The sequence below is a fragment of the Centropristis striata genome, chromosome 19 (assembly GCF_030273125.1).
Source record: "Centropristis striata isolate RG_2023a ecotype Rhode Island chromosome 19, C.striata_1.0, whole genome shotgun sequence".
NCBI lineage: Eukaryota > Metazoa > Chordata > Actinopteri > Perciformes > Serranidae > Centropristis > Centropristis striata.
The window spans coordinates 20,017,851-20,043,494 of record NC_081535.1 but is presented as its reverse complement, the minus strand read 5'-3'; the positions used below and the strand labels follow the sequence as shown (position 1 = coordinate 20,043,494).

At 40.3% G+C, this 25,644-nt stretch overlaps 1 protein-coding gene and 1 long non-coding RNA gene across 2 annotated transcripts in view; one reads left to right on the top strand and one right to left on the bottom strand.

Moving 5' to 3' along the window:
* LOC131992287 (uncharacterized) overlaps positions 1-25,644 on the top strand; it is a 119,115-nt gene that overhangs the window by 34,529 nt on the left and 58,942 nt on the right. The window lies entirely within an intron of this gene.
* ntng2b (netrin g2b) overlaps positions 1-25,644 on the bottom strand; it is a 78,348-nt gene that overhangs the window by 19,286 nt on the left and 33,418 nt on the right. Inside the window, 2 exon segments of the mRNA XM_059357809.1 lie at positions 8,555-8,584; positions 11,192-11,364. Of these exon segments, the coding sequence (XP_059213792.1) occupies positions 8,555-8,584; positions 11,192-11,364 (203 nt within the window).

Genomic DNA, 25,644 nt, shown 5'->3' with positions numbered 1-25,644 from the left:
ACAGCACCCTGGACCATTTCACACAACTGGCATCATGCCATCATTACATCTCATCAAAGTAACCCCTGCCTACCTCTACTCATGTCCGACTCTGGCCCCACTGGACCTACTCTCTCACACATCTGTCACAGCTGCACACAGAAAGCGGGAAAAAAACCCTCTCTTGTGGGACAGCAGGATTCTGAATCCCAGTTGTTTCAAAAGGCTGATGTTGCACAGCAGTGAGCATAAATGCATTTAATCTCAGTAACCCATGCTGCCTTGGGGGGTAGGAGTGATTCGAACTGTTCTTGGCATTAATCTCAATCAGCTCAGCCCGAACTGTCTGACATCAGACACCGGCAGGCAGAGCATTCGAGGGTTCCTGCATGCTCCACACTGACTGACAGAAAGGACCAAAAAGACCATGTGATTGTTTTATTTATATCTTGACACCTCATATATTAATGCCCCCCTCATGACATAGTATTTTGTATTCTCCCGCAGTCAGGTTAATGTTAAGGGGGGTGTTTGGGGGTTAGCTCTGATTCTGTCTATCCTGTTACATCCTCATATCTTTCCGTCACTCAGATCCTGTGGCTGATGATCCAAAATCTCTCTGAATGATGCAAAGACAATGTCAACTTGAACTCTTTTCACAAACCTTGTGCTCATACTGCCACTCACTCACTCACTCACTCACTCACTCACTCACTCACTCACCCACATTAACTAGATTTCACTGCCACTACCTAAATCCAATAAGCGCCTCTGACACGCGATACGATGCTGGACAACATGAGATTATTAAAGCTTGTGTATACGAGCATGTTAGTCACTTTCAACTCCTGAAAATTGTCCATTTCAGAGAGGTTCCACACCATAAAAACCATCCCGCTGGATGGAAATGAAAATGATCTCCTGATTCTAAATTAGATTATTCTATTTTCTGGCAGCCTCCACTCTATATCTACTATCATCTAGAGCTATGGGTGTGCCTTACCTCCTGTCTCACTATGCCTCGGCTCTGAGTGCTTTTCCTCAGTTTCATGGTGAAGTTGAGTCAGGGCAGACTCTATTCTGATTGGATGTTGGTGATGAGGATCATTAACAGCCGAAAGATGTGTGGACTCCTTTGAGACAAGGTGAGACCGATGTGAATGTTCGGGAATTGTCTCTGAAGGTGTGAACTTCTCTGGTGTCGGGGAAGCTCGGTGCTCCTTTGACGGAGAAAGAGGGTGAACCTCAGGAAGTGTGTCAGGTTCTCCCATGGGTGCCAGTGGAAGCTCAGATAAAGGCCTGGTGTGTAACACGTTGTCTGTTCGCGGGCTTGAGCTGTCTGTAACTCTGGTTTCTGCTGGTGGTGCTCTTGTGTCTGTTGCATCAGTTGCATGAGGACAGAGAATATAAATGCAATGAGGAATGAGCAGGCTAAGACATTAGCATAAGAGATGCAGCCTCAGATTGTTTATCCAAAAAAAAGCCTAGCTTTCCTTTTTTTATTTCTTCTCTACCAACCTGCACATATACACACACACGGGCATGCACGTTCACACACACTGAAGTGAGAAGAACACACAATGATAGTGTGATTTCACACTGCTGAGATAGGCTAAACTCAAAAGCTGTTCCACAACCCTTTCAGTGCTGGAAAATTGTGTTTTTTGTCTGCAAAACACAGTGACTGTTAAAGGTGTGACTATTGTTAATATGGTTGTAAAATGAAATCACACACTGTTTGTCAAAGAGTATTGCTCTGTCTTACACTTACACTGTTGTGTATGGATGTGTGCATATGTGTCTGCACACAGTCAGTTTTGTCATCTCGAAATCAGAGAGATGAAAAATAACTCTGAATGTCCACATTTCACCTTCACAACAGCAATTAATTCATTACTGATATATAAATGTAAGACTGTACAATCGACTCATTACAACAAAATCTCAATACACGAAACTGCTGGTATAAGTTAACCTGCTTAAACTGCTCTGATCGTCACAACATTTTCCACTAATGTGAATCTGAAATGCTTTGGTCGCCACATTATTATTCAGTTATTTAATAAGATGAAATAGAATAATTGTGATGCGAAACGTTCAGACCTTTGGCTGTTGTTTTTGAGGTTTTCCATGTGTGTCATTATTGATATATACTGTATGATGTACCGATCATTTTGACACTTTAATTCAATAAATCTTCTAGAAAACTATTTTCTGGTTTAAACATACAGAAAATATACAGTAAATATCTATATCCGTAGATTAACTAAACTTTTTTAACTCAATATGGTGGTTTGTATGAAGTGTAATTCATTTATGGTTAATATTTGTTATAAAGATTTTACCTTTTCTTATGACATTTGCACTTAATGTATAACAAACAAGAAAAGTCCTGTAAAATAATACTACATTTCTAGATAATAACTTTTTTGTTACAGTGCAGTTACAGCTATAATTTTTCTGATAATCTTATTTCTTTCAGCCCTTACATACAAACATATAACATGAGCATCACCAAGTACATCAAAGCTGCCTCGTGTTGTTATGACACGTTTTTGACGGGCCCTTAAACGCATTGCTGTTCAAACCATTCTGTTCCCTGGAGGACAGTGGGTTGTCCACCTCCATGATAAAATATTTTTTTATTAAAGTAGACAGTTGGAAAGCAGAGATGGAGAAACGCCATCGTCAACCCAGGCACAGAATGAAAAAGGGATCTGGCAAGCCTAAAACTTGGATTAACTGGGGATTTGTAAGCTCTACATCATCGATACAAGCAGGAGTTTACATAACTTTTAAGCATCATATTGTATAGGTCTTTATTCTTGGATTAATCATACTGCAATTAAGACTAAACTACATTACTCACAGTTTGCAAGTGCCTACCTTCACTTAGACCTGAATGATGGGGGTTTATAGAGCCGGAATGTGAGTTTCTGGGCCCAGAAGCAGAGCCACTGGAGGCAATAGACTCTGCATGTGAAAGTAAAAGGTAAGAAAAAAGGCAAGGGCAAGGCCTTAGTGTCATTTTCAGCCATACAACAGCGCCTTGCTCTCTCACTCAATGCATCAACAATCTAAGCTGATTCATTACATAATCCTGTGACAACATGAGCCTGTCTGTCTGCACAGATGACCTCACTAGCTGTCCCACAACACGCTCTGTGACACACACACACACACACACACACACACACTTCAGCGAGCATGCAGTGTCTGCAGTGCTCGGACACACAAATGCATTTGCATATAATGAGATCATTTGTCACTTGTACTAATGTAGCCGGAGAAATGATAACAATAATGTTTAATGTCACCTGTCAGTCTTAGCATTCTCATCATTTATTACCGCAGTGCTAGACATTGATTTAGCTCCATGCTAATGAAGTCATTGTTATTCGGGACCTGTTAACGGTTCGGCCAGAACACCTAATGGCGGCGGACAAAGTGACGGCTTAGATGTTATTAATATGTCACATGATTTTCCAGACATGATCCAATCACTCTCAGTCAAAGGTTCAATCTTGATAAAAATGCAAGGATTTCAATAGACGGGAGTGAGAGGAGCATTGTGCAGGATTGTGGTGGATCCAGATCACCAGTGTGTGTGATGTTGCATTCACTTGTCTGTCTGCTTGTTCTGTATTCAGGTTTTTCTGCAGCTCTGGGATCTGATTTGAATAAAAACGATAAAGGAGGTTCATGTCGGTCCTAGGCAGCTGCATAGGTAGATGTATGATTGGGTTTAAGGATTTGGTTCGTCTGACCCCCCCCTCCCCTTTCACCAAACACCCATCTGTCCAGCCGGCCAATGGGACGCAGGCTCTGTGGATCAGACTTTCTTGCCAATAGATCGCTAATCCTCATCTGGGCATGCTCAGTGACTTAACTGGGACAGGGACATGACAAAGGGTGCAACTACTATGACATGCTGTCCAACCCATAAGTCCTGCTGTAATGTGTATAAAGAGGAGCACAGATTTATATAACCAACTTTTATGTGGATGGAAAATTTTAAAATAAAATCCCAGGCAGGCTTTTTTTTTTTTACATAGGTCACAGATAAAGTCAACATTCTCTGCACACGTATTGCTGTATTATTATGTATTATAATATTTTGAAATAACATACAAGCCTTGAATGTGAGAGAGATTACAGATATTATTCAAGATAACTAATGCTGTAATGTGATTTAGTTATTAATGTCACAGGACCTTTGTCCACATGATACGATAAAACCTGTGTGTGTGTGTGTGTGCATGTACAAACAGTAGCAGCGACCGCTCGGTGAGAATGGAACCTAAGACCTCAGATCCCCGGGAGGAAAAGAAGGAGAAGGAGATGATTTATGGGTTTCACTGAACTGCACCATATGCCCGCCATATCTCTCTATACACACACACACACACACACACACACACACACACACACACACACACAGATAACAAGGGTTTGCTCACATCAGGGTCAGGTTCAAGCCAAATCTACTTCTCTAAACCTGGATAAAAAAGGCAGGCACTTCATGGGTGTGATCTTTGTCTCAGGTGTCCCAGAAGTGCAACTGAGGAGTTTGTTATGTCCCTGCCGTTTCTTTTGTGAATCAATTTTGTGAATTAATTGTATATATTTTGTGCAATCATAATTTAGAAGACAGTGATTTTATGAATTAAATGTAGATAATAGTTTTGTCCAAAAAAATAAAGCTTACATCTTAATAGGACTTTAAATTAGAAGGGCACTCGGAGAGCACAGACCTCCACCAAGGTCCCACAATGTCATTGAAAGTGAAAAATAATTTGTGTATCCTCCCTGTGATTTGGATCCACTCCAAAATTTGGCTCATGCTTGAACCTTCCACCAAGTTTCTTGAAAACTCTACTAGTTTTTCCGTAATCCTGCTGACAATCAAACAAACAAACCAAACCAAAAATATAATATCCTTGGCAAAGTTAAAATAAAGCGGCAACATATTACATACAGTAAATGAAAAATATTTTTCATGCAAAAATTATTTTAAAAATCTCTGAATTCATATAATTAAAAAAAATTGTATTAGTTTTTCTGTAATATTGAATTGAATATCTATTGGTTTAGTTCATCAGATGTTCATCAGACAAAAAATATGTTTTTTTTGCTGTTTTACAAAATATGTACAATAATTGTCAATGAAAATAATCACAATCACATTAAGACTGTAAATGTAAAAGAAACTGTCTACATGTGATGTTGTGTGTCCTTCACAGCGGCTGTAAAAAGCTTACAAAGGACTGTAACTCTGTTTGAACAGTGTTAAAGCTCCTGTCAGCCCCTCCTAAATCACAGCTAATCATTGAATTCTTTGACTTCCCTACTGATGTCAGCCAAACAACAAAAGTGCTGCGCTGTTCAACAAACGCTCTTAATGGATTTCCTTCAGATGAAAAAAAAAAAAAAAAAGTCTGACGACATCACAGCGGAGCCGAGATCCCAGCTCCTCCCACGTCCTAAGTGCTTTTCTGCTGGAACATGAGAGGTCCGCTGCCTACCAAGATGGCAGGTTTAAATTTAGCATGAGAGTGAGCGGGGCGTCGAGGTCCACTTTACTGTACGTTCAAACAGCTGCCAGAATCTCTTCACATCCATCCCGGGTTGCTTAAAATCAGCCAGTCAGAACATATAAAGTCTAAATGTCCATACAGCTTGACGCCCGTGCTCCCAGGACGGGACAACCCATGTCTGGCATTAACGTCAGAGACGTATACGAGCAGGGAACCGCCGATGTACGGCTTAAGACCTCCAGTAAATTGCTGGATGAATTATGGATGATATTTATACAGACACAAACACACGGCTTGTCAGCATCTATAAGCACAACCACAGGCACGAACATTTGCTTTGTCACAGGTGGACAGAAAGTCTCTGATATACTGCTACTAAAGCATCTGACCAGCTCTAGTAAAAGTAACAAAACTGCACTGTACCAGTTTAACCAGTACAAGTTAAACTTTAGTAAAAGTTTTGTGATCAAAATGCCAGAATGTCCCTTTTCCTAGCGTTTTTTTTTAAATTAGAGCTGTACCAAATGTCTTTTTTTTTTTTACCTTCAAAGCTTCTGTCAAAGCTTCTGGAATATGTCTGACATCAGATTCCATGAAAACAAAAGAAACAAAATCCTCAATTTGAATAAAATGATTCATCTGATTTAAGTGTGTGCAGTACACCTTGCTCGCCCCGCTTTTACTCTCTCTGTTTATCAGACCATGAATGAGTCCCGAATTAGCTAGCTAGCACATCCCATGTCCCGTTGCCTTACTCCCCGCTGCAAGGAGACTTCACCAGGATAAAATTGGGTGCCGGCTCTGGAGCCGTCAGGAAGCAGCTGCAGCAACTTGAATTCAGCCAGCACAAACCCAGCACCTGGGGTCACAGCAGGCTGGTGGCCAGCAGCAGAATTCTGAATTTGAGTTGCTACAGCGGCTAACTGACGTCTACGGAGACTTCTAGTGTCAGGAAGTGAGATGTATCACAAAAGCTGGAAACAATCCTATGCACCTTTCACTGGAATCTAATTCTACGAATAGTTTAAAACTAATATTTAGAAGTCTACCCTTTTTTTTTCATCTGCTAGTGTGCAAAAATACCAGGGGGAAACGGAATGAAAAGACGTGAAAAAACAGCACTTAAATTTTGATTTAGAATTTGAAGGTCAGCGATATGAATGAAGCTTTGAACTATTCAGTACAGCCCTAGTTTTATTATTATATATTTGTGGATCATTATATATTCACCTGTAAGCAGCATTTTAATGTTACACTGCAAATTATTTGGTTCTTACCAAGATAAAAAAAAACTTAGATTTGGAAGTGTTCAACATGTTTATTTCTAGATTTAACAAACTTAATTCAAGAAATCTTGTCAAGTGAAATTATCTGTCCATGCAGCAAGATAATTTCCCTCAGATTTAATGTTTTTATCTTGTTTTAGGGTAATTGTAGAGCTAATTAACCACTTTATAATCATAATATGTTTTGCTGAAATCTGAGAAATGAATAGTTTTGAGTTATTTTTCTTAATTTAATAAGTGAAACTATCTGCATGTCTAGTGAGACTATTTCAACCTGCTTACTATAGAAATCAGGTTATTTAAATAAATAAAATTTGACATTTTTGGAAATGCGCTCATTTGCTTTCTGGCAGAGAGGTAGAGATGGTACCGGAGAGGGTTGGTACCGCTTTCATATCTGTCCGTCAAAAGTGAAGTTTCCAGTTTCTGTGCTAAGCTAAACTAAACAGCTGCTGGCTGTAGCTTCATATTTGATGGACAGACTGGAGAGTGGTATCGATCTCTGCATCTAACTCTCAGCAGGAAAAAGAAGTGCATTTCCTACAATGTCAAACTATTTGTTGAAGAAGTGTGAGAGTGTTGAAGGAAAACAGAATAAGGAATATGACACTTTATTCTCGAAATTTCATGAAACTCAGCATTGGCAGATGTTTCCAGTTGTTTTAACAAAATAAGACTTCCTGCAGTGTGTACACCAAGGATTAGGTTTATCTACAAAGCAACTAGTAACTTCTAACTATCTCTGGCTACAATGTACCGCACCTTGCCGAGGGACTCCAAAGTGCTCATGGGTAATGCCCGGGGACCGCTCACCCTCTGTCTCATCTCCAGCTCCAGTAGCAGTAAATGTCTGAGATGAAGTTGTGGCTATTCAGCAACACAGGTAAAAAATGTTGATTAACAAACAGAAACTGAATCTGTGGGAACCTGAAACTGAACCGCTAAACTCATTACCAGCCCATTAGCAGGCATCATTCTTCTCTTTGATAAATCATACCCATTATTTTCACATCTAATTGTGAGAGGAGACCTTTTAAGAGCAGACTTCTGCAGTGCAGTCCAATTGCTCAGTCTATCCATGCATCAGCCTTTTACTGTCCGGCCATGTGGAGAACAGCCCAGTGCTGTCAGGGTTGATGTTGCCACTTTGCCGATCGTTTCTGTCTAACAGCTCGGAGGCTGAGAGCCTCTCCACAGAGAGAATCCCTAATCAAATTCCCTTTTATTCCTGCCTCCCTGAGCTCCTCACCCGGAATCACACTGCATTACAACACACTAACATATGCCCATATCCCTCTCTCCCATTTCTCTCTCTGTCTGTCTCTTTTCTCTCTCTAAACTCCCAATCCAACGCCCATCCTCACCCTCTCTCTGTTTCAACCCATCCACAGCAGCACTGTCTTTAGTCTAAATAAGAAAAGCAGAACTGTGGAAGAATTCCTCCTGTGCAGGTTAGTGTGATGTGCTGTGATGAAAGGACATGGCGACAGAGAGGCCTATTAATAATGAAGCACACAGGGCCCGAGCTGCAGCACTGAGAGAGGAGACGCAGGAAAAAAAAAGAGAGAAATGACTGACGAGAGAGCCAGCTGAACATCACAGGGGAGAGGGAGAGTTTAGGAGATGTGCAGGAAGCGAGGTATGGGGTTAAAACTTACATTTCAAAAACAATGCAAGGAAAAGGGAGAGATGGTACAGGAAGAGAGAAAGTGGAATACCACCTCCTCTGCTTTGCTTTGCATTATTACTTACTAGTACCGGAGGGGGAACCAGCAATTGTACCTGAAAGAGAATAAGAAAAGGGAGAGGAGATGAGAACTTGTTTATTTATGCATTCAATTTGCCTAAAGACTTGACTCTGCCTCATTCATCAGACTCAGGTGGCAGGGAGAGCTTAAGAGCTGTTGTGCAAAATAAGGGTTTGTTGTAGACCACCTCTCAATGTCCTCCAGTAATTACTGGGTCTGTGCCGCCTCCCCCCCTCTGCCCTGATTTAACCTGTTACTCTTCCAAAAAAATCCTCACATTCAGAACTGCTCATCATATATGTATGTTTTAAGAGAGCGCTACCATTCCGATATGCCTGAATCAAAACTTTATGCCTTTCTTGCATGTTTTTCAGGATTGTATTTATAGTTAGCTTAGCTCGGCATGCATAATGCAATCTGTAGAGACCAAACTGTTTCCTGAGCCATGGCCATTTTGTGTAGCATTTCAAACCAAGCAAGTTGCAAACATTTTAATTTTTAAATTCCACTAATGGGATTCAGGAGTTTAAAAGCGTGGTAATGTGCTCTGGAGTTGTGTCAGTACCGTTAGAACTGGGTTGGAAACAACAGCGTGATTTTAAAAAAAGAAGAAAAAAAAGAAAGGGCTGACAATGGAGCCATTCTCTGCTGAGTGTGTGCAGGTACAGGTGTATGTGTCTGTGTTCCTCTCTCTCATCATGTGAGTCTATGTTTGTTTGAAAGGAGAAAAGTAGGGAGGGGCTGCCCTAGATTATTATTTTATCATAGCTAGCTACTGTAGCTGGCTACACTCTCCAAGAGGATTCCCCCCACGCACTCCCATGTTCCACAGCTCTGATCTGCTCTCTGCACTGAGGTGACGAACACTTGGAGAGCTAAGTCTCTCCATCGAATTGACTTCTCTTTTCTTTTTTCCCTTGATCCTGCTTTTCATTCAGGACCGCAGAGTGGTGACAAAACCCATACAGGCATCAATCAAGAATGCAGGAGATTGAGGTTTAAAATAACCACATCAAAAATGATCCATCAGCTCTGATTAGAGTGATTGGAATTAATTGCTGCAGGGGAACCTGGGGTTATTATAGCAACAAAAAATAGCGTAGAATAAGAAAACAATAGAGGATAAACAGAACAGGGAACAATTAAAGAAACACCGTTGTTAGTCCTATTCTTAGTTATCTAGTTGTGGACGTCAGCTATTGTAGTAGAAAATCTTTAAAGAAAAACACTTGACGCCAATGTAGATTCGAATTACAGCCTTATGCGGGATTTAATGCAAGTATCAAAAACAAATACAAATGTCAAAGGTGACAGACAAATCCAATGATCAGAACAACTCTGAGGAGACAACACTTTGTGTTTCTCTTTTTACCTTGTAAGTTTGTGCGTAATAATTTCTGTGTAACTCTGGCTTATGTCCTCTAATTTCCTGTTATGTTCCAATTTTGATATAAGAGCACACTAGGGAGGATTCAGATTCCTGTTCTCACGTTATCATAACAACCAGGCCATCCGATCCGGATATGCTAAGCTGACTTGACTAATGCATTTTCCTTTCCCATGAAAACTGAAGTGCTACTTGTTACCTAATCATGCATTAACTGTTTATGCTACATATATACATTTTCAACGGAAATCTTCTACACTATCGGGCACTGGTCTTAAAGCTAACAGCTAACAGGGCACACAGCTAGCATAAGCATTAGCTCAGTTAAACTAGCAGCAGTTACAACTAACGGAGCATCATTGTAACATAAAATGAGTCTGTCGTGATCCGTTGTTTTCCTTTTTTTTAAAAGTGAAATGACACAGCGCTCATGTTTTAAATGATAAAACTCTAATTTTAGTTCTGGCCACCATTAATCCAGTTTTGTTTAGTTCTCAGCACAATCAGAAAGATTGTTAAATTGAGAATCATAATACTGCACTAATCAATATTTCTTGTATTAGTGCCTATCTGTAATGTAAAAAGAATCACCTTTAGTGATGGAACTAGAGAAAATGTTCACCTCACTCAACCGTACGAAGCATTTTTGCATCTTTCAGCACATTGTATTGGTTTTACAGCCTGAAACTTTACTCTTTTGGTTCACTCTTCTGCATTTTTTTACCCACTTTATTTTCCGAGTGTTTGTTCTTGATGTTTGTAGGGTAAACAAGAAGCGATCTGGTAACCTTAAAGCACTTGAAATTATCGTTCTCAGGAAACTCAAATCTTCTATTTTGAATGGATTTTAGTTTGACTTTTGTGAATCTTTTGTGTGAGTTAGGTGTTTTTGTTTGTAGCTTGTGGAAGTTTGACATAAAAAAATGTGATTAAGTATAGTATGGTTTCTATTTACCATTTATTAATTGAGTTTACATAACTATTACTGTGTTGAGATATTTACTGTTACCGTGAAATTAACATATTATGATTAGAATATTTTTGTCCATATCATCCACCCCTAATTGCAATATATTTAAGTGTTGCAACTTGGATAAATGAACAGTCATAGCCGAACATAATACAGTAAAGTGAGCTGACAGACATCCACAGCTAAGGCGTATGTAAGGAGTCAGCAGTATTGTATCTAACTGTGTCAGATTGATGAGTTGGATCAGCACAGGAGGAACAGATAAACATGTTTCAGGTACGTACAGGTGTTTGGGGTTCCGTTGGGTGCTGGCAGGTAGGAACCAGCCTTCCAGGACTTGGCTTTGAAGCCCTTCCTGCAGCGCTGGCAGTCCGGACCGGTAGTGTTGTGTTCACACTGGCACTGGAGGTTCCCATCCTGCAGCAGGCACTGGGAGGCATGGAGGTTACACTTACACCTTTTAAGAGAAAAGAGAATACACAGACAGCATAGGTGAGATGAGATGACATAAGGCTGTAATCACACTCTGGCTGTAGGTGTTAATGATGTTAGATATTATGGAATTTTTGCACAAAGGTGGAGAAAAAAAGAGCGAAAGTAGTAAGTGTTAATAGTCTGCTGCAGAGACAGAACACTGCAAATCTCTTGTGGGTGAACCGCATTATAGTAAGTAATGTAAAGCAAGATTTAGATAATAGGATTAAAGTACGTAGTATCTACGTAATTTGTTGTTTTCTGAGCGGACACTACTGTACACCTGACAAAGAGTATGACAAACACTTGCCCTGTCTCACAATGTAAACAAAAGTGAAAATAATTATTATAATGTTTTTTTCATTGGCCCATGCTACACCATTCCACCAAGTTTCATGAAAATCGGCCCACTAGATTTTCTGTAGTTCTGGTGACAAACAAACAAATCAAACCAAAAACATGACGTCTTTGGTGGCCGTAATAAATGCCATTAAACTATTACTTGTTGCTTTTCTGCTTTCTAAATAAGTGTGTGTGTGTGTGTGTGTGTGTGTGTGTGTGTGTGTGTGTGTGTGTGTGTAAAATGTTGCAGAAATAAGATTGAAACAAATTGATTATGTAATTCTATCATGTTTTATTGGCTAAAAAAATACACATGTATATATAAAGAAAATATCACAGTTACTATGTTGTGTAATTTTCTTTGGGTCTCAAATTCATTTTACTTCCAGAAGTCATTGGCAAAGCTACAGCACCCATTTCTATTTTGATGTTTGCTTGTGCGTTTGCCAGTCCGTCTGATTCTGTCATTTGATTTCACCAGCAGCTTTACTACTATATCTACACCGCGAGTGAGGGAAGCATCTTATTGTTTTTTATAATATGTGAAAAGTCCTACAGAAAGTCAAAGGTCCTGATTGACTCAATAGAGCTGAAACTATTAACTGATTCATTAAGAAGTTGATTAACATATATTATCATTATTCAGGGACCAGCTTCTCAAATGTGGAAATTCACTGCTTTTATCATTATATATGACATTATGACACTTTATTTTAAAGACGTCACCATGAGCTCTGGGGAAATTATATTCAGCACTTGTCACTATTTCTGACAATTTATAAAATAAACACTATGGAGTATATAATAATCGCAGATTAATTGATAATGAAAATAATAATTATTTGCAGCCCTAACTGTCACATCGATTTTTTTAATGAACATAATGTTGTGGCCGATCGGCGTGGCCGAGAGCTCCAGGCGCCAAAAAAAATCAGGTAGGAGATCTTTTCTTTCTTTGTATAAAAAGAGCTCTCTCTCGTGTTATTGCTGTGTCGCCCTCCTCTGACATGTGGAAACCAGAACCTAGTATTTAAAGACGACAAGGTTCAAATCAGTTTTGTGTGATCACACGAGTAACCACAACACAACCTATTCTCAATGTGAACCAAAACTATAAGAACAACAGATTTGGAAAAATAAAGCCTAACTAAAGATACCAGTGGTTTGTATCGCTGTTTTAAAATAGAAGAGAGCAGTGTGTCGACAGTCGATCCTGGGTCAAACGGGCGGTCGGATATCTAAATGGGTTGAGGGTTGATGTTGTACGTACAAACCGAGCTAAAGTTGAGAGGAGTTAAAACGCTCTAAGCAGAGAACAGGAAGAGACACACAAACTCTGACCACACTGACAGAACGCACACATACAGCACACACAAACTAAAGACATACATACACTGGAAGCATACGTACACACCTACAGGAAACACACACACACACACACACAATACGACGGCATTCACAGAGAGCACACACACATTCCCCCGCCCCTACAACTCTGTCAACGGTGATCCAATGTTACCTTTTCTTTTTTTTCCCCAAGAAAGGAAGTAATTAGCTAGAGGTTTTTGGAATTAATCGAGCAGATAGGCCTATAATAAGCATTTTAAACAACTTCTAGAACTGTTTGGATTTATTTAACACTATAAAGTGTTTGTAAACTGACGGACATTTATTAAATTAAAAATGACATCTCACAATACCAAAGATGATTTTACTCATGTCATGTTGTTAATGATTCTGATGTCCCAACTCCACAGTTCTGAAGACTGTGGAAGGGGGGAGTTTGGAAATTATGAAAAGCTTGATGCTTTGCCGCTTGCTTTCTTGCAACTAACAGAGCATGATATAATAATGCTAACTACCTATACCAAAACAAAACGATTACTGGGTCCCTATAAAAGACCCGTCGCAAGCTGAGATAACATGACGCAACTAACAGCGAGCCAGAGATCAGTCAGTCTACAGGAAGACGGTGAGAGACAGCGATCAGGACAGTCAACAGCAGTCCAGGAGGAAGAAACACCACCTGGTGTCATTTGAAGGACAACAAACACAAGGACAGTATGGTTCAATATAGACAATACTAGGAAATGACTGTGTGATGCACAATAACAATGAAAACATTATGTTGTTGATATTGCCAAGGCAACTGGGACAGCTGATGGAGAAGATGAAGGGCCCTAACTAGGCTTCATGTGATCCAGGAAGCTCTTAGCAGAGAGGCAGCAAGATGCAAGAGGAGCCATACCCAAATCAAAAAAGATGAGTACGATGCAACACACACACCAACCCAGACAGTGCTGACCAGACCAGCACTCACACTTTATACAGATAAGAACATGTCACACCAACATTATATATAAAGCACATAGAACATTCTCATTTGAAACAGTCAGGAACATGTTAAATAGATGTATGTCCCAGGAAGAGACAGAGCTATTTAGGAGGCCCACACAGACTTCAGGTTACACAAAGTATGCAGAATTTAACCTGCTCACCTCACAAGCTGACACACCAACATGTTATAGTAGATTATATAACACATATTGAATGTTTGCAAATGCTGGATTTCTGAATGTTGAAGGATGTGATATGACTGTAAACAGTAATGTGACTTGGGTTTATTATCATAGTTCTCACATGTCAAATGACTTTACCCTTCATAAGTATACTAGTATGGTTTGAAAATGACATGACAATAAATCAAAGTTACCAGGATTTGAATATGACCAGCCCAATTAATTCTGCACAGACAGGATGTGTTGGAATGACACAGTGAACAATGAGCTCTCAGGAGCTGGTGGTGGTGTATGAAGGAGGAAGTGAGACTCTCAACATTAGAAGAATGTGTGGAGAGCTTTGGAGAAACAACCACTCACACCAAATGATAAAATATCCTTAAAGCTGCAACTATCCCCACTACGTTTAAGGCTCAGGATGAGTCTAAGGCCGGTCTGAAATCCAGACTTCTTCCGATCATAAATAATAAAAATGTTAACTGGTAACTTTCACACAAGTGAAATCCTGAAGGTGTTCAGTGAGCAGCTGCATGTTACCATGGCATGACAGAACAGACAGGTGTTTAGTATGTAGTTAGCTGTAGTTGGAGAAATATTATTGTACATTCATTTACATTTTGCACAGAAGAATGCTGGTAGGGGGGAGTCTGTCAGGGGATTGTTTGAACCAAATTTTAGAGTAATGAGGAGCCGTTTTGGCTAAGGCATTAATCAGTTTAATTCTGGTTTCCTTTGACATGTTGCATCGTATCCATGCTGAAGAGATGGAGTCAGAGACAAACAGACCTGTTTCTACCACCTGCCTACATGATGACAGAGACATTTCAGACTATACGGCAGAGTGTGAAGGGCTTTAAAAACATGGCAAATGGACAATCCAGGAAAAAGGTAATGGAACATTTAGCAGCATCACAATGAAGGAACTTGGACTGAGCAGAGGACATCGATGGACGCCTGAAGGAAGTGCACCACACAAACTGTTTTTTTTTAGTTTTAGGGTTACTGGGCACTCGGTGTTCGAACCAAGGACCTGTTTTTGTGTATCTTGAGTATTGTATCTGTTTTGTGATACTTGTCAATAAATCCTGCACAGGGCTGTCTTTCTAGAAACTTTTGCTGTCTCTTAAGATTTTCCACCACAATAACAACCAATATACAAGTGGTTTTGGTGTGTGTCTTCATGTTTATGAGGAATTTCAATTTCAGAAAAGGAACTCAAAGATCGTACGCCTCTGCCAAGGCCATGCCCTGTCTGGCAATGTTAACAAAAGTGAAAATAATTATTAGAATGTTTTTTTCATTGGCTAAACCATTCCACCAAGTTTCATGAAAATCGGCCCACTAGATTTTCTGTAATTCTGGTGACAAACAAACAAATCAAATCAAAAACATGACGTCTTTGGTGGCGGTAATAAATGCCATTAAACTATTGTTTGTTGCTTTTCTACTTTCTAAATAACTGTGGGGAATAGGAAAACTTACAGCGGGATGCGAACAAAAAAAATGCATACTGCAACAGTTAAATTTAAACTATTGTAAGTCCCAGATTGTTTGCAATCTATTTATCCACTCTGTATCCAAAACCCTCATCTGGGAGCAAATTGTTATTTACAATTACTGCATGTGAAATTGTGTGTGTGTGTGTGTGTGTGTGTGTATAAACATAATAGGTGCATGTGCACGCTGCGACCTCAGCAGAGGGCAGGGCCCAGGTGGGCTGATTCAGAGGTTAAGGTTCTGCTGGGAAGGAAATGAGGATCTTAAGGACATTCGGCGGCTACAACTTTAAATTACAGCCTTTTCCAGATGAGCGACTGGACTCCAATCCAGTTTGTTCCACTGGAGTGAACAGCTATCCGTCTGCATCAAATATTCAAAGAATGGCCCCTGTATTCTGACGAGATGACTACTTCAATCTTCCTTCCTTGCACTAATCTGCGCTTTCTCATCAGTTTTTTCTGTGTGTGGTTTACGCTGTCGGCCTACCAACCTCAATCCTAGTTTGGCTACATTGCTTTACATAAAGAATAACGATGAGTGAAACTTAGAAACACACAGTAAGCTTCACAGAAAATGAAATGCAGACACTCGATCATAGTGAGTTGTGTCTTGCATCACATTGTTGCTCGCAGTCCTATAAATTACCCACGTTCCTCTCTGATCACCTGGACGAGCTGACAGGATGTGCCGGGGAGAATCCATCCTTCCTACAAGGCCTTGTTTCCTGCACGCTTTGTGAAGGACACGAGCTGTCCACTTAGCGAAGGGGGAAATTGAACATCTCTTTTTCATGGAGAAAATGGAGAGCGAGCGAGTGTGTGTGAGATAAGACAGGTGTGTGTGTGTTTCTCTGCTCCGTGTGATTGTGATGCATTTGTCTGAGGGCGCTGATGACAGACAACAGATCAGAGAAGCACAGGCACGGTGACTAATGCCCAGATTGAGTGACTGACAGCGCCGAACATATCACCGCTTCTCATCTCCCGTGTCTTCGGTGATAAATCTCATCTGTCTCATCTTAAAAAGTGGAAGCGCCACTGAGTGCAGGATCTAGAAGTTGTAGTTTAAAATCAATACAGAAGAACAGAGTGATTTTTGAGGTATGCTGCTGTTGCAGGCCTAATGGCTGCAGCGTACTAAAGGAAATGGCCTCCCGCTTGTCAATTATCTGGACAGTTGACATATAGTTGAGGTTCAAGTGTGCATGAGTGGATGGATCCATGAATATACCTAATGTCTGATGTCTGAATGCTAACTAAACCCTCTGCTAACTTAATCATTAAAGTCTTGCAGGTTGAAACTTTGTGGACACTCCATCCCCTTGACCTGCTTTCCTGCCTCATCGTACAGCCCAGGAAGACCAAGAGTACTTCTTGCCTTGCACTCCTTCCGCATGACTGATGTGACACTCCGACTTTTCCGAGTGCCGTGTCTCTTTAGCTCTCTCTTTTTCGGATGACAGCTTGCACTGGGATTTCTCCCGATCCCCCTCTTTGGTCCCTCCACACACAAATAATACATGGGCACAATCATATGTTAATGTGCAAGATGTCTGCCTTCACTGCAAAGTCATCAAAGTGGGAGTAGCAGCTCTGAGCTGAAGGAAGTTAAGACGGGACAGCTGGATCCATCACATCCCTGTCTATTTACTTTGAGAGAAAGAGAGAGAGAGAGAGAGAGAGAGGAGAGATGAAATTAGAGAAGGTGAGTGGAGAAAAAGACAAAGAAGGGCGGGGAGGGAGGAGGCTGGGTGAGAGAGAGTCTGGGAACAGAAGGATGTAAGTGATTCAAATGTATTCCAGTCTACATTAGAAACCACACACACAAGGTGGTGTTTTAATTAGCTGGTGTAATTATGGGTCAATACTTCTGTTTATCAGTCTGTTGGAGACTGTCCTTTCAGCAAATGGGCAAAAACAACTTATGTTTGTGTTCAAGCGACAATGCGCTCCAGCAGCCACAGGAATTATGAGCATTGTCCATTGGGAGCAAAAGAGGAAGTCGGGTGGCATTATTATGGGACAGAGCCACAAAGTCTGCAGAGGATGGAGGTCGGGGTTGATGGATGGGTCACAAAACATCCGACTTTAACAAGAGACAATTCGCTTCTTATCTTCTACTGACGCTCAACATTGGTTTTGTTTTGACCACGTCTGTTCCCTGACCTTATGAAACCCAAACCATGATCGTCTCCTAAAGGTGCACCGACAATAGAAGATAAATGATTATGACAATAATTTTGGGTCAGACTGACCCAGATGATCCTGCAGTGTGAGGGTTTTACAGACATAATCTTCTTCATAGTCTTCCAGATTTCTCCTTGATAATACTGACCAAGAATCTTTACTGTCACTGTAGCATTAGCTAGCAGCATTGACTTGCACTAGTCTAGTTTGTTAATAACAATAAATGCTGTTCCCAGATTTAATTTTAATATAATATAATATAATATAATATAATATGTAAGCCATGCCGATTCTGTAGTTTCAGCCATGATTTTATCCACAGCACTTTTTCATTTTTGGTTTATTGGTGCAAAATATAGCAGATACAAGCGCAAACAGGTGATGATGACGGTCCATAGCCATGTTGTTTTTTTCACATTTGATCGTGCAAGTATCTGAGTGATCCCTCGCCCCTGGTATCGCCACTCCTTGATAAAATAATCACAAGTGTGTGGTCCTATGTCTCGACTAAATCATCAGCATTCTTATGATTTAGTTATCTGAAGTCGGTTAAATCTGTTCTTATGTGGTCCGTTTTTTTACCTTAAATGACAACTGGATTTGCGCAAGATCAAAAGATGAAGCGACTTAGTCTTAACTGAACAACTGACGATTTTGACAAATCAGCGTCCTGTGAGGAGCTACTGTCAGCTGATTGTGTGTGTGAGAGGCGACTGATGGTTTTACAAAACAATGGTGGCGGCTCCTGATATAAATGCACCACATATATATGAGCAAGAGGGTTGAAGGCGTGATTTTATGATGAAGTAGTAGGTCCCAACTGTGTGTAAACTGCTGTACTTTGTAAGGTCAGCTGCTGTATGTACTAAAAGTAGAAAGAAAATGTTGTACAACTTGAAATGCATCTAATGTGCCTCACTGTTTTTATGAAGAGCTGAAGACGTAAAGGCCCTTAGTGTCATCCCACGCTCTGTTGTCTTTCTCAACATATGAAATGTCCCAGACATGCTTTTGTCTTCCATATCAAAATACCAATGCATGCATTCAGTGTCTCCCGTGAATTCTTTGTGTGTTGGTAAACAATTTGAATCCCTTGTGGGCAGACTCTCAGAGACAACCACTATATAAAGACAATAGAGAGAAAAAAAAAATGCCGTCCAGAAATTAACATAAAAAAAGTCAACTGTATTTCTATGCTTTTTAGTTTCTATTTTTGGTCCAACATAGAAAGCATGAGTTTATTACTGTTTTGGCTTTGCATCCCAGTCTCTTAAAAGTTACAATTATATTGTAAGTTTTAAGTAGCATGTTTTAAAAGGAAATAGTTTTTATTATTGGGATTACTTTTTTTTTATCAACAGAGATGAGTTTTGCTCTAAAGTTGCAGAAAATGTTGAAACTGAACTTAACTGGAGAAAGTTCTCTTGCATCATATTTGTTTTTCCGTTTTTTTATCTACTCCTGCAATAAAATATTCAGTTGTGACATCTACTGCACGATTAACATTTTATAGTTGTGTTTTGGGCAACTCAAAGCACTTTAAGGTGAAGGTTACAGAAAGAGTGCGGTCTCGGTTACATAAAAAAAAAATCAATAGTGACTTAAGACAGGATATGTGTACTTTTTCTATATTTAACCAAAACAACCATCTTTTCCTATCAAAGTGTTTTGTAACCTGTGAACCCCGACCACCTCCCTGTGAAGTCTCACTTTGTCCACAGAAAGAAAAAAATGTTGCCAGTGAACATAATCCAGCCAGCAATTATGTTTCCTCCAAAATATCACACTATGTTTTGCATCCAACTGATGCTCTGTGGTAATTATGTAATATATAGAATGGTTGTCAGCCGATCTGTGTCTGTGTGTTTCTCTGTCCGTTCTCCTCCCAGTCTGCCTCTGTGAAGTCACGTCGGGCCTGTGTATTTAATGATGCGAGGGCTGCCTGTTTTAGACAGCAGAGACGCAGCAATTAGAGGAATAAATAATAAGAAAGATAAACAAACATCAAGGGGGAGTCATGTGGTGGCAGAGCCTGAGAAAGCAGCTGGAAGCAGCAGTTAATGGGGCTTTATCTGTCTCTTTACTGTAGTCGACGCCAATTCCTCTATTTCTCTCCGGGGACACAGCTATCACTCCTGCTCTCTCATTTTTGCTTTTGCACTCTTCTCCTTCTGTATTTTATACTTCTGATCCCAAATTCCATCCACTGTGACCGTTCCAGTCCTCAGGTCTTTCCTTTTGCTCTTCCTCTTTGATCTCCAATTTTATCCTCCATCTCTTTCTTTCCCATTCTGTCCGTCTATGGTGACTAACCCCCTTTAGCTCTTTTGCTACCGGCCGTTGCACCAGTGCTCACGGAGGAGCGCATTGGGTAAATTGGGTAGTGGACATGTGTTTGAGAAGGGTGGGTGGAGGAGAAAATAGGGGGGTATGGGTGATGTGGTGGGCTGAGCAGTCAGTACAGCAGGGAGTAGGGCAGCTGTGTCAAAGCCCTGACAGTCTGCCTGCCTCCGCAGCTACAGCGGTGAGACTGGGAGGAGGAGCAGGAGGAGGGTCCGCATAGACGTGCTCTAACCTGTGATGACAGACTGCATCGATGCGGCTCTGACCCAGCAGGAGATCTCCCTCCTCTTCTACTCTGTGTTCGATCAGCCGTCACTGAGAAGGCCCACTCGCTATTCGCAACAGCTCCCTTCCCCTGATACCACAAAACACACAACCGGCTACACAACCTGCTGGAGTAATAGTACCAGAGTGAGAGCCTAATGGGCGATGAGTGTCAGTGCTTTTGTCAGAGAGAGTCTCAACACCCAAACCAGGGCTGACTGATGACACAGAGGCCGATGTGCAAATACAGGGGATGAATAAAATAGAAGGAGAAATGGACGGGGAATGACAATACAATGCAATAGTCTTACCAGGGGTGTAACGGCACACAGAAGTCATGGTTCGGTTCATACCCTGGTTTTGGAGTCACGGTTTGGTGCATAAGGATATGCTTCTTTTTATTTATTTTGAACAATATTGCAAGTGTCAAATCTTCTTACTGGGGACTGAGGAAGCATTTTGCCCACTGACATCTTTTGTAAACTATTTTCATTATAAAAATAAGGAACATTTCACCATACGAACACGAAATAAAATCTTTCCAAAAAGGCAACAGGTCACGATAACAATGCAGAGCATCTCCTGTGCTATTAAATTGAAAATACAAAATAATTCTAGATATTCTAGACAAAGAGTTCCACCTTGGCTTTATGCCAATGTAAATGCCAGTTGTTTCATTAACTGTACTGCTGTTGTGCTCGCCATAGCGTGACTAACTTGGACGCCAATCAACTTGTTGTGCTAACCTCAGCACATAAATAAGTACATCTGAAATTTTCCAGGCCGAGCTTGTTCTTTTTTAAACTTTGGTTTCACATCACAGGCATCAATCTCTTACCAAGGCTGCAAAATTAGTCAAAATTTTATCAGAGTCACAATACGGACCGTTGCCAATGTGTCAAAATACCAGTCTGAATAAAGTATCATGCTGTCCCAGCCCACAGATCGTAATCTACAGACTGAAGAACGAAATCTTTGTTTTTCAATGAAAATGAGAATAATGATGTAAAAATGATAATTCCATACAGTATACCGAATGAATCATATTGTAATTCCAATGTCTGCCAACATAATCAAAACAAACAATCCAAATTGTGCAGTCTGATTACGTGCTGCTGTGTATTCTGCGTGCGGCTGTGTGCACTGAACCGTGACCCCCTATACGTGACGTGTCAGCAAAAACACATAAACCATTACAGCCCGACACTCAGCCCCCCCTCTGGTTTTTTCTCGACAGAACACTTGATTCTTCTCTTGTTGTAATTTTCGACTTTGTGGTGGACACTTTTTTTTCAATTTCATTCTTGGGTCCTTTTGTATCCAAAGATTGAAATCCCCCTCCTCTCAGAAATGTTTTTTGCATATTGTTGCTTCTCTTGGATGTTTGACCTTCGCTGTGCAGAATGATGTATGTGCAGAGTTTGAAACTAGAAGGCTGTTTTCACTTTCATCTGCTGAAAGAGGGGAAAGTTTCTCTCTGCCTGACTTAAAGGTACAATCAGCAATTCTAATCCAATACCCTTTTTTTTTTTTTGGCAAATTCAGCAAATATCTGCTCACAGTCCACTAGCTGTCCATGGTCCAGTATGCAGCCTGAAACAGTCAGTGCACACACACGAGTAGGAGACAATTTTGACTTTTTGAATGGAACAATATTTGTATAATCATAGATTTTTCCATGAGGGAGAAGGAGTAGATGTACTTTTAACTAGGCAATTTAACTTTTTTGGTATTAAAGTATATCCATAAATTCAGATCTGATTGGCTTTCTGCAGGAAAGCAGAGCCCTCTGTCTCAGTGTAACCCAAGCGCAGTGGGAAGCAACCAAGCGTGGAGTAGGTGTTGCATGACGCTTGGATCATTGATCAGCAGCACGCCTTATTGGCTTCTGCTGAAGTCTTTATCACCACGTCCCCTCCCACTTCCTCCCTTGCCTTGCCTCGTAAATTCAGAGCGGCTAATTGGACATGACTGCGTTTATGTTCCAGCTTCATAAATTTCTTTCTCTGAAGGGAGAGGATCGATTTTCCTCGAGTGCAGCCTCCCGTGGCAGGGGAGCAGCGTGAGTCTCTTCAAACGTTCCCTCTCCTCTCCACCTCACCTCCCCCCCCCCCTTCTCCACCATCCATCCTTTTTCTCACATGTGCTCCTTCTCTCGCTCATTCTCTAAACAGGTAATCCATAACTGACCTCTCCTGCAATCATGTGGTGAGCAGGGATTACACCGCATCTCTTTTTCATAACAGCAATAGTTTATTTATGTTTCCGTCAACTCTCCCATTAAATAAAGGGATAGTTCACATTTATGGAAGTTGGGTTGTATGAGGTACATAAGTAAAGTCAGTGTACTACCTACGCAGGGGGAAATTAAGCTGTTATCTATGCTCTCGTCAAAGCCACCAGACCCCATTGACAAAATTTTTTACCTTACAGAACACTACAGTTTCTGGTCTATTGCTGCCTCGATTGGTTAGTTTTTTGTGTTGTTGTGTGACTTTGGTGTTTTAAATTGTTAGTTTGTATTCACCAAAGTCCCACAATAAAGCAAATAAACCCAACAAATTGAAGCAGTAGTAGACCAACCCCTCCCTTATCCTGTGAGGGGAAAACTGCTGTTTTTCTCAAAGGAGTCTGGTGGTTTGATGAGAGCATAGAACAGCTTGAGTTAAAAACATAAAACAGGGTTGTCTGACGGCAAGGTAAAGTGGTGACAATATTCTGAATATAGTGTATACTTGTACACTGATTTTTAAATGTTTTTCAGTTGAGCTTTCTTTTGGTGGTAAAACATATTTTTAGCTGCTGCCTCATCCTCTCTAAAGTAGTTCTAATGAAAGTTCTTAACTGCATTGGGCATATTCCATAGAGAAAATCAGAGAAAACACTGTCTACTGAAGCATCTAAAGCAACGAAAGGGTACACACATACACGCACACACACACACACACACACACACACACACACACACACACACACACCTGACACATGTTCAATGTAGAGAGGTCTGTGGAAGTTTTTTGGCTTTTGAAAAAAAAAAAAAAAATAGAGAGTGAAATTGTCCAGCGAGAAAACATCTTAAATTATTCAAAGCACAGGAATGACCTTGATTGTCTTTGCAATATACACCCTGTGTGTGTTTGTAGTGTGTGTGTGTGTGTGTGTGTGTGTGTCTACTATGCAGTGTACGGGGGTGTGTGACCTCCCTGGTGTGTGTGTGGGCTGATTCATTATATTAGCACAGTTTGATCTGAGTTCAAAAGAGTGTCTTTTAAATTGTGATGCACTAGATAGAGGGATGGACGAGAGAGAGACAGGGAGAGAGAGAGATATTGTGTGTGACTAAGCGTACGAGTAAATTATTTACACAGGATACAGTAAATGACTGTTGCGTGCGTGCCTGGTCCTGAGAGCCTCTTTCTGATTGGTTGGTTTTGGTCGTGTAAAGAGCAGCAGGCAGAGTTAGGCCCACTTTGAGCTACCTGCTCTCAGAAATATGTAGTGTATGCACAGGACCAAATAACTAAATAATGGAGCCTGGGCACATCCTGTTCTCCAGTCCAGACCTCAGAGGACCGCGAGTGTGTGTATGTGTGTGTGAGTGAGTGAGAGAGAGGGAGTTATATACTGGAACAGTTCAGGTGTGGGTTACATGCCAGCTGTGTAAAATGTACTGTTTTTGCTGGCCTTTCAAACTGCAGGGGTAATTAATATGCAGCTTTCAAAGGATTCTGTCGCCCCGGCGGTTTCCAGTGATACTTTGTGTTTGAGGATAAGACACAATTTGTAAATAACTTTCTCGCTCAATTAAACAGAAGATGTAGCCCTTGTTTTAAGAAGAAGCTTAGTGATATTATTTCCGGTCTTTATTTGGAGAAATACTCGTACTGTAAATTTGGTAAGATTTAGGCTCCCTTTATTGAATATATTACGAAGCAGATCGACTTGGCTGCAACTAAGTATGTCGATTTATGTGCCTCTCTTGAGTGTGACTTAATATATGAACTACAACCCCAATTCTATAATTCTAAAAAAAAGTTGAGATGCTATGTAAAATATAAATAAAAACAGAATGCATAAAATTCATGAAACTGTATTTTTTAAAACAAATTTATCAGTTTTGACAATAAATATATCTTTTTTGTACCATTTTCAATTGAATATTTGTCAAAAAGGAATAACAAATGGTGCATTCTGTTTTATTCATGTTTTAAACAGCGTTCCATCTTTTGGGGAATCAGGGTTGCACCTACAGACATTTTTTAATCCCAGTACTGAAACCTTGGTTTGGCTCAATTTTTTAACTGTTATTAAAATAATAAATTATGCCTAATTGAGAACTAATTGGGCTGAAATGTACAACCATAGGTGCCTTTACTGTAGAGCTTAAAATGCAACTTGCCTTTCAGCAAAAGCAAGTTATGTTTAAGCTTAAGAGAGGTATGTTGCATTATATCGATAAGGACTGACAGGTTAAACTTGCTGACACAGATGCCACTCTTACAGTGGAGACTTGGGGACGTAGCCGAATGTTTCCGCATGAAGATGCATGCAACATCTTGCTGTGCAACTAGTACAAGTTCAGAGACGTAACATTGACTATATGTCTAAGCCCTTACACTCCCAAACTGGTAAACTGGGACTCAGTTACCTGCTTTTCTGTTAATGGTTGATGATTGGTTAATAAAGGTCCGCTATTGGTGGGAGGAAAAACATCTAAATTAGCGTTTCTTGTTTTTGTCTCTTTAGGGAACTTTGTCCTTTTTAATCAATGAGCATTTGCTTCTTACTCGTCAAATCTTCTGCATATTCGAATCTGCAATTTCAATACATTTTTATGTTTAACTCTGTGTTAAAAAATGTTTAAAATGCATTGAATACAAATTAGTACTCCAGTATTAACATTCAGCCATTCTTTATTGTGCAAAACAAAACAAATCCAGTCCAAGCTTTGTATACACACTTAAATGAGATGCTGTGTTAAAGCCCTACATCAGCAACTTTAACCTAAATTTCTCAGCTTGTCTCTACATGACACTAATAAAAAGTTATTGTCCCATAAATAACATATGCTGAATGTTATCACCTATGAATAGACGCACTGTCAAAACT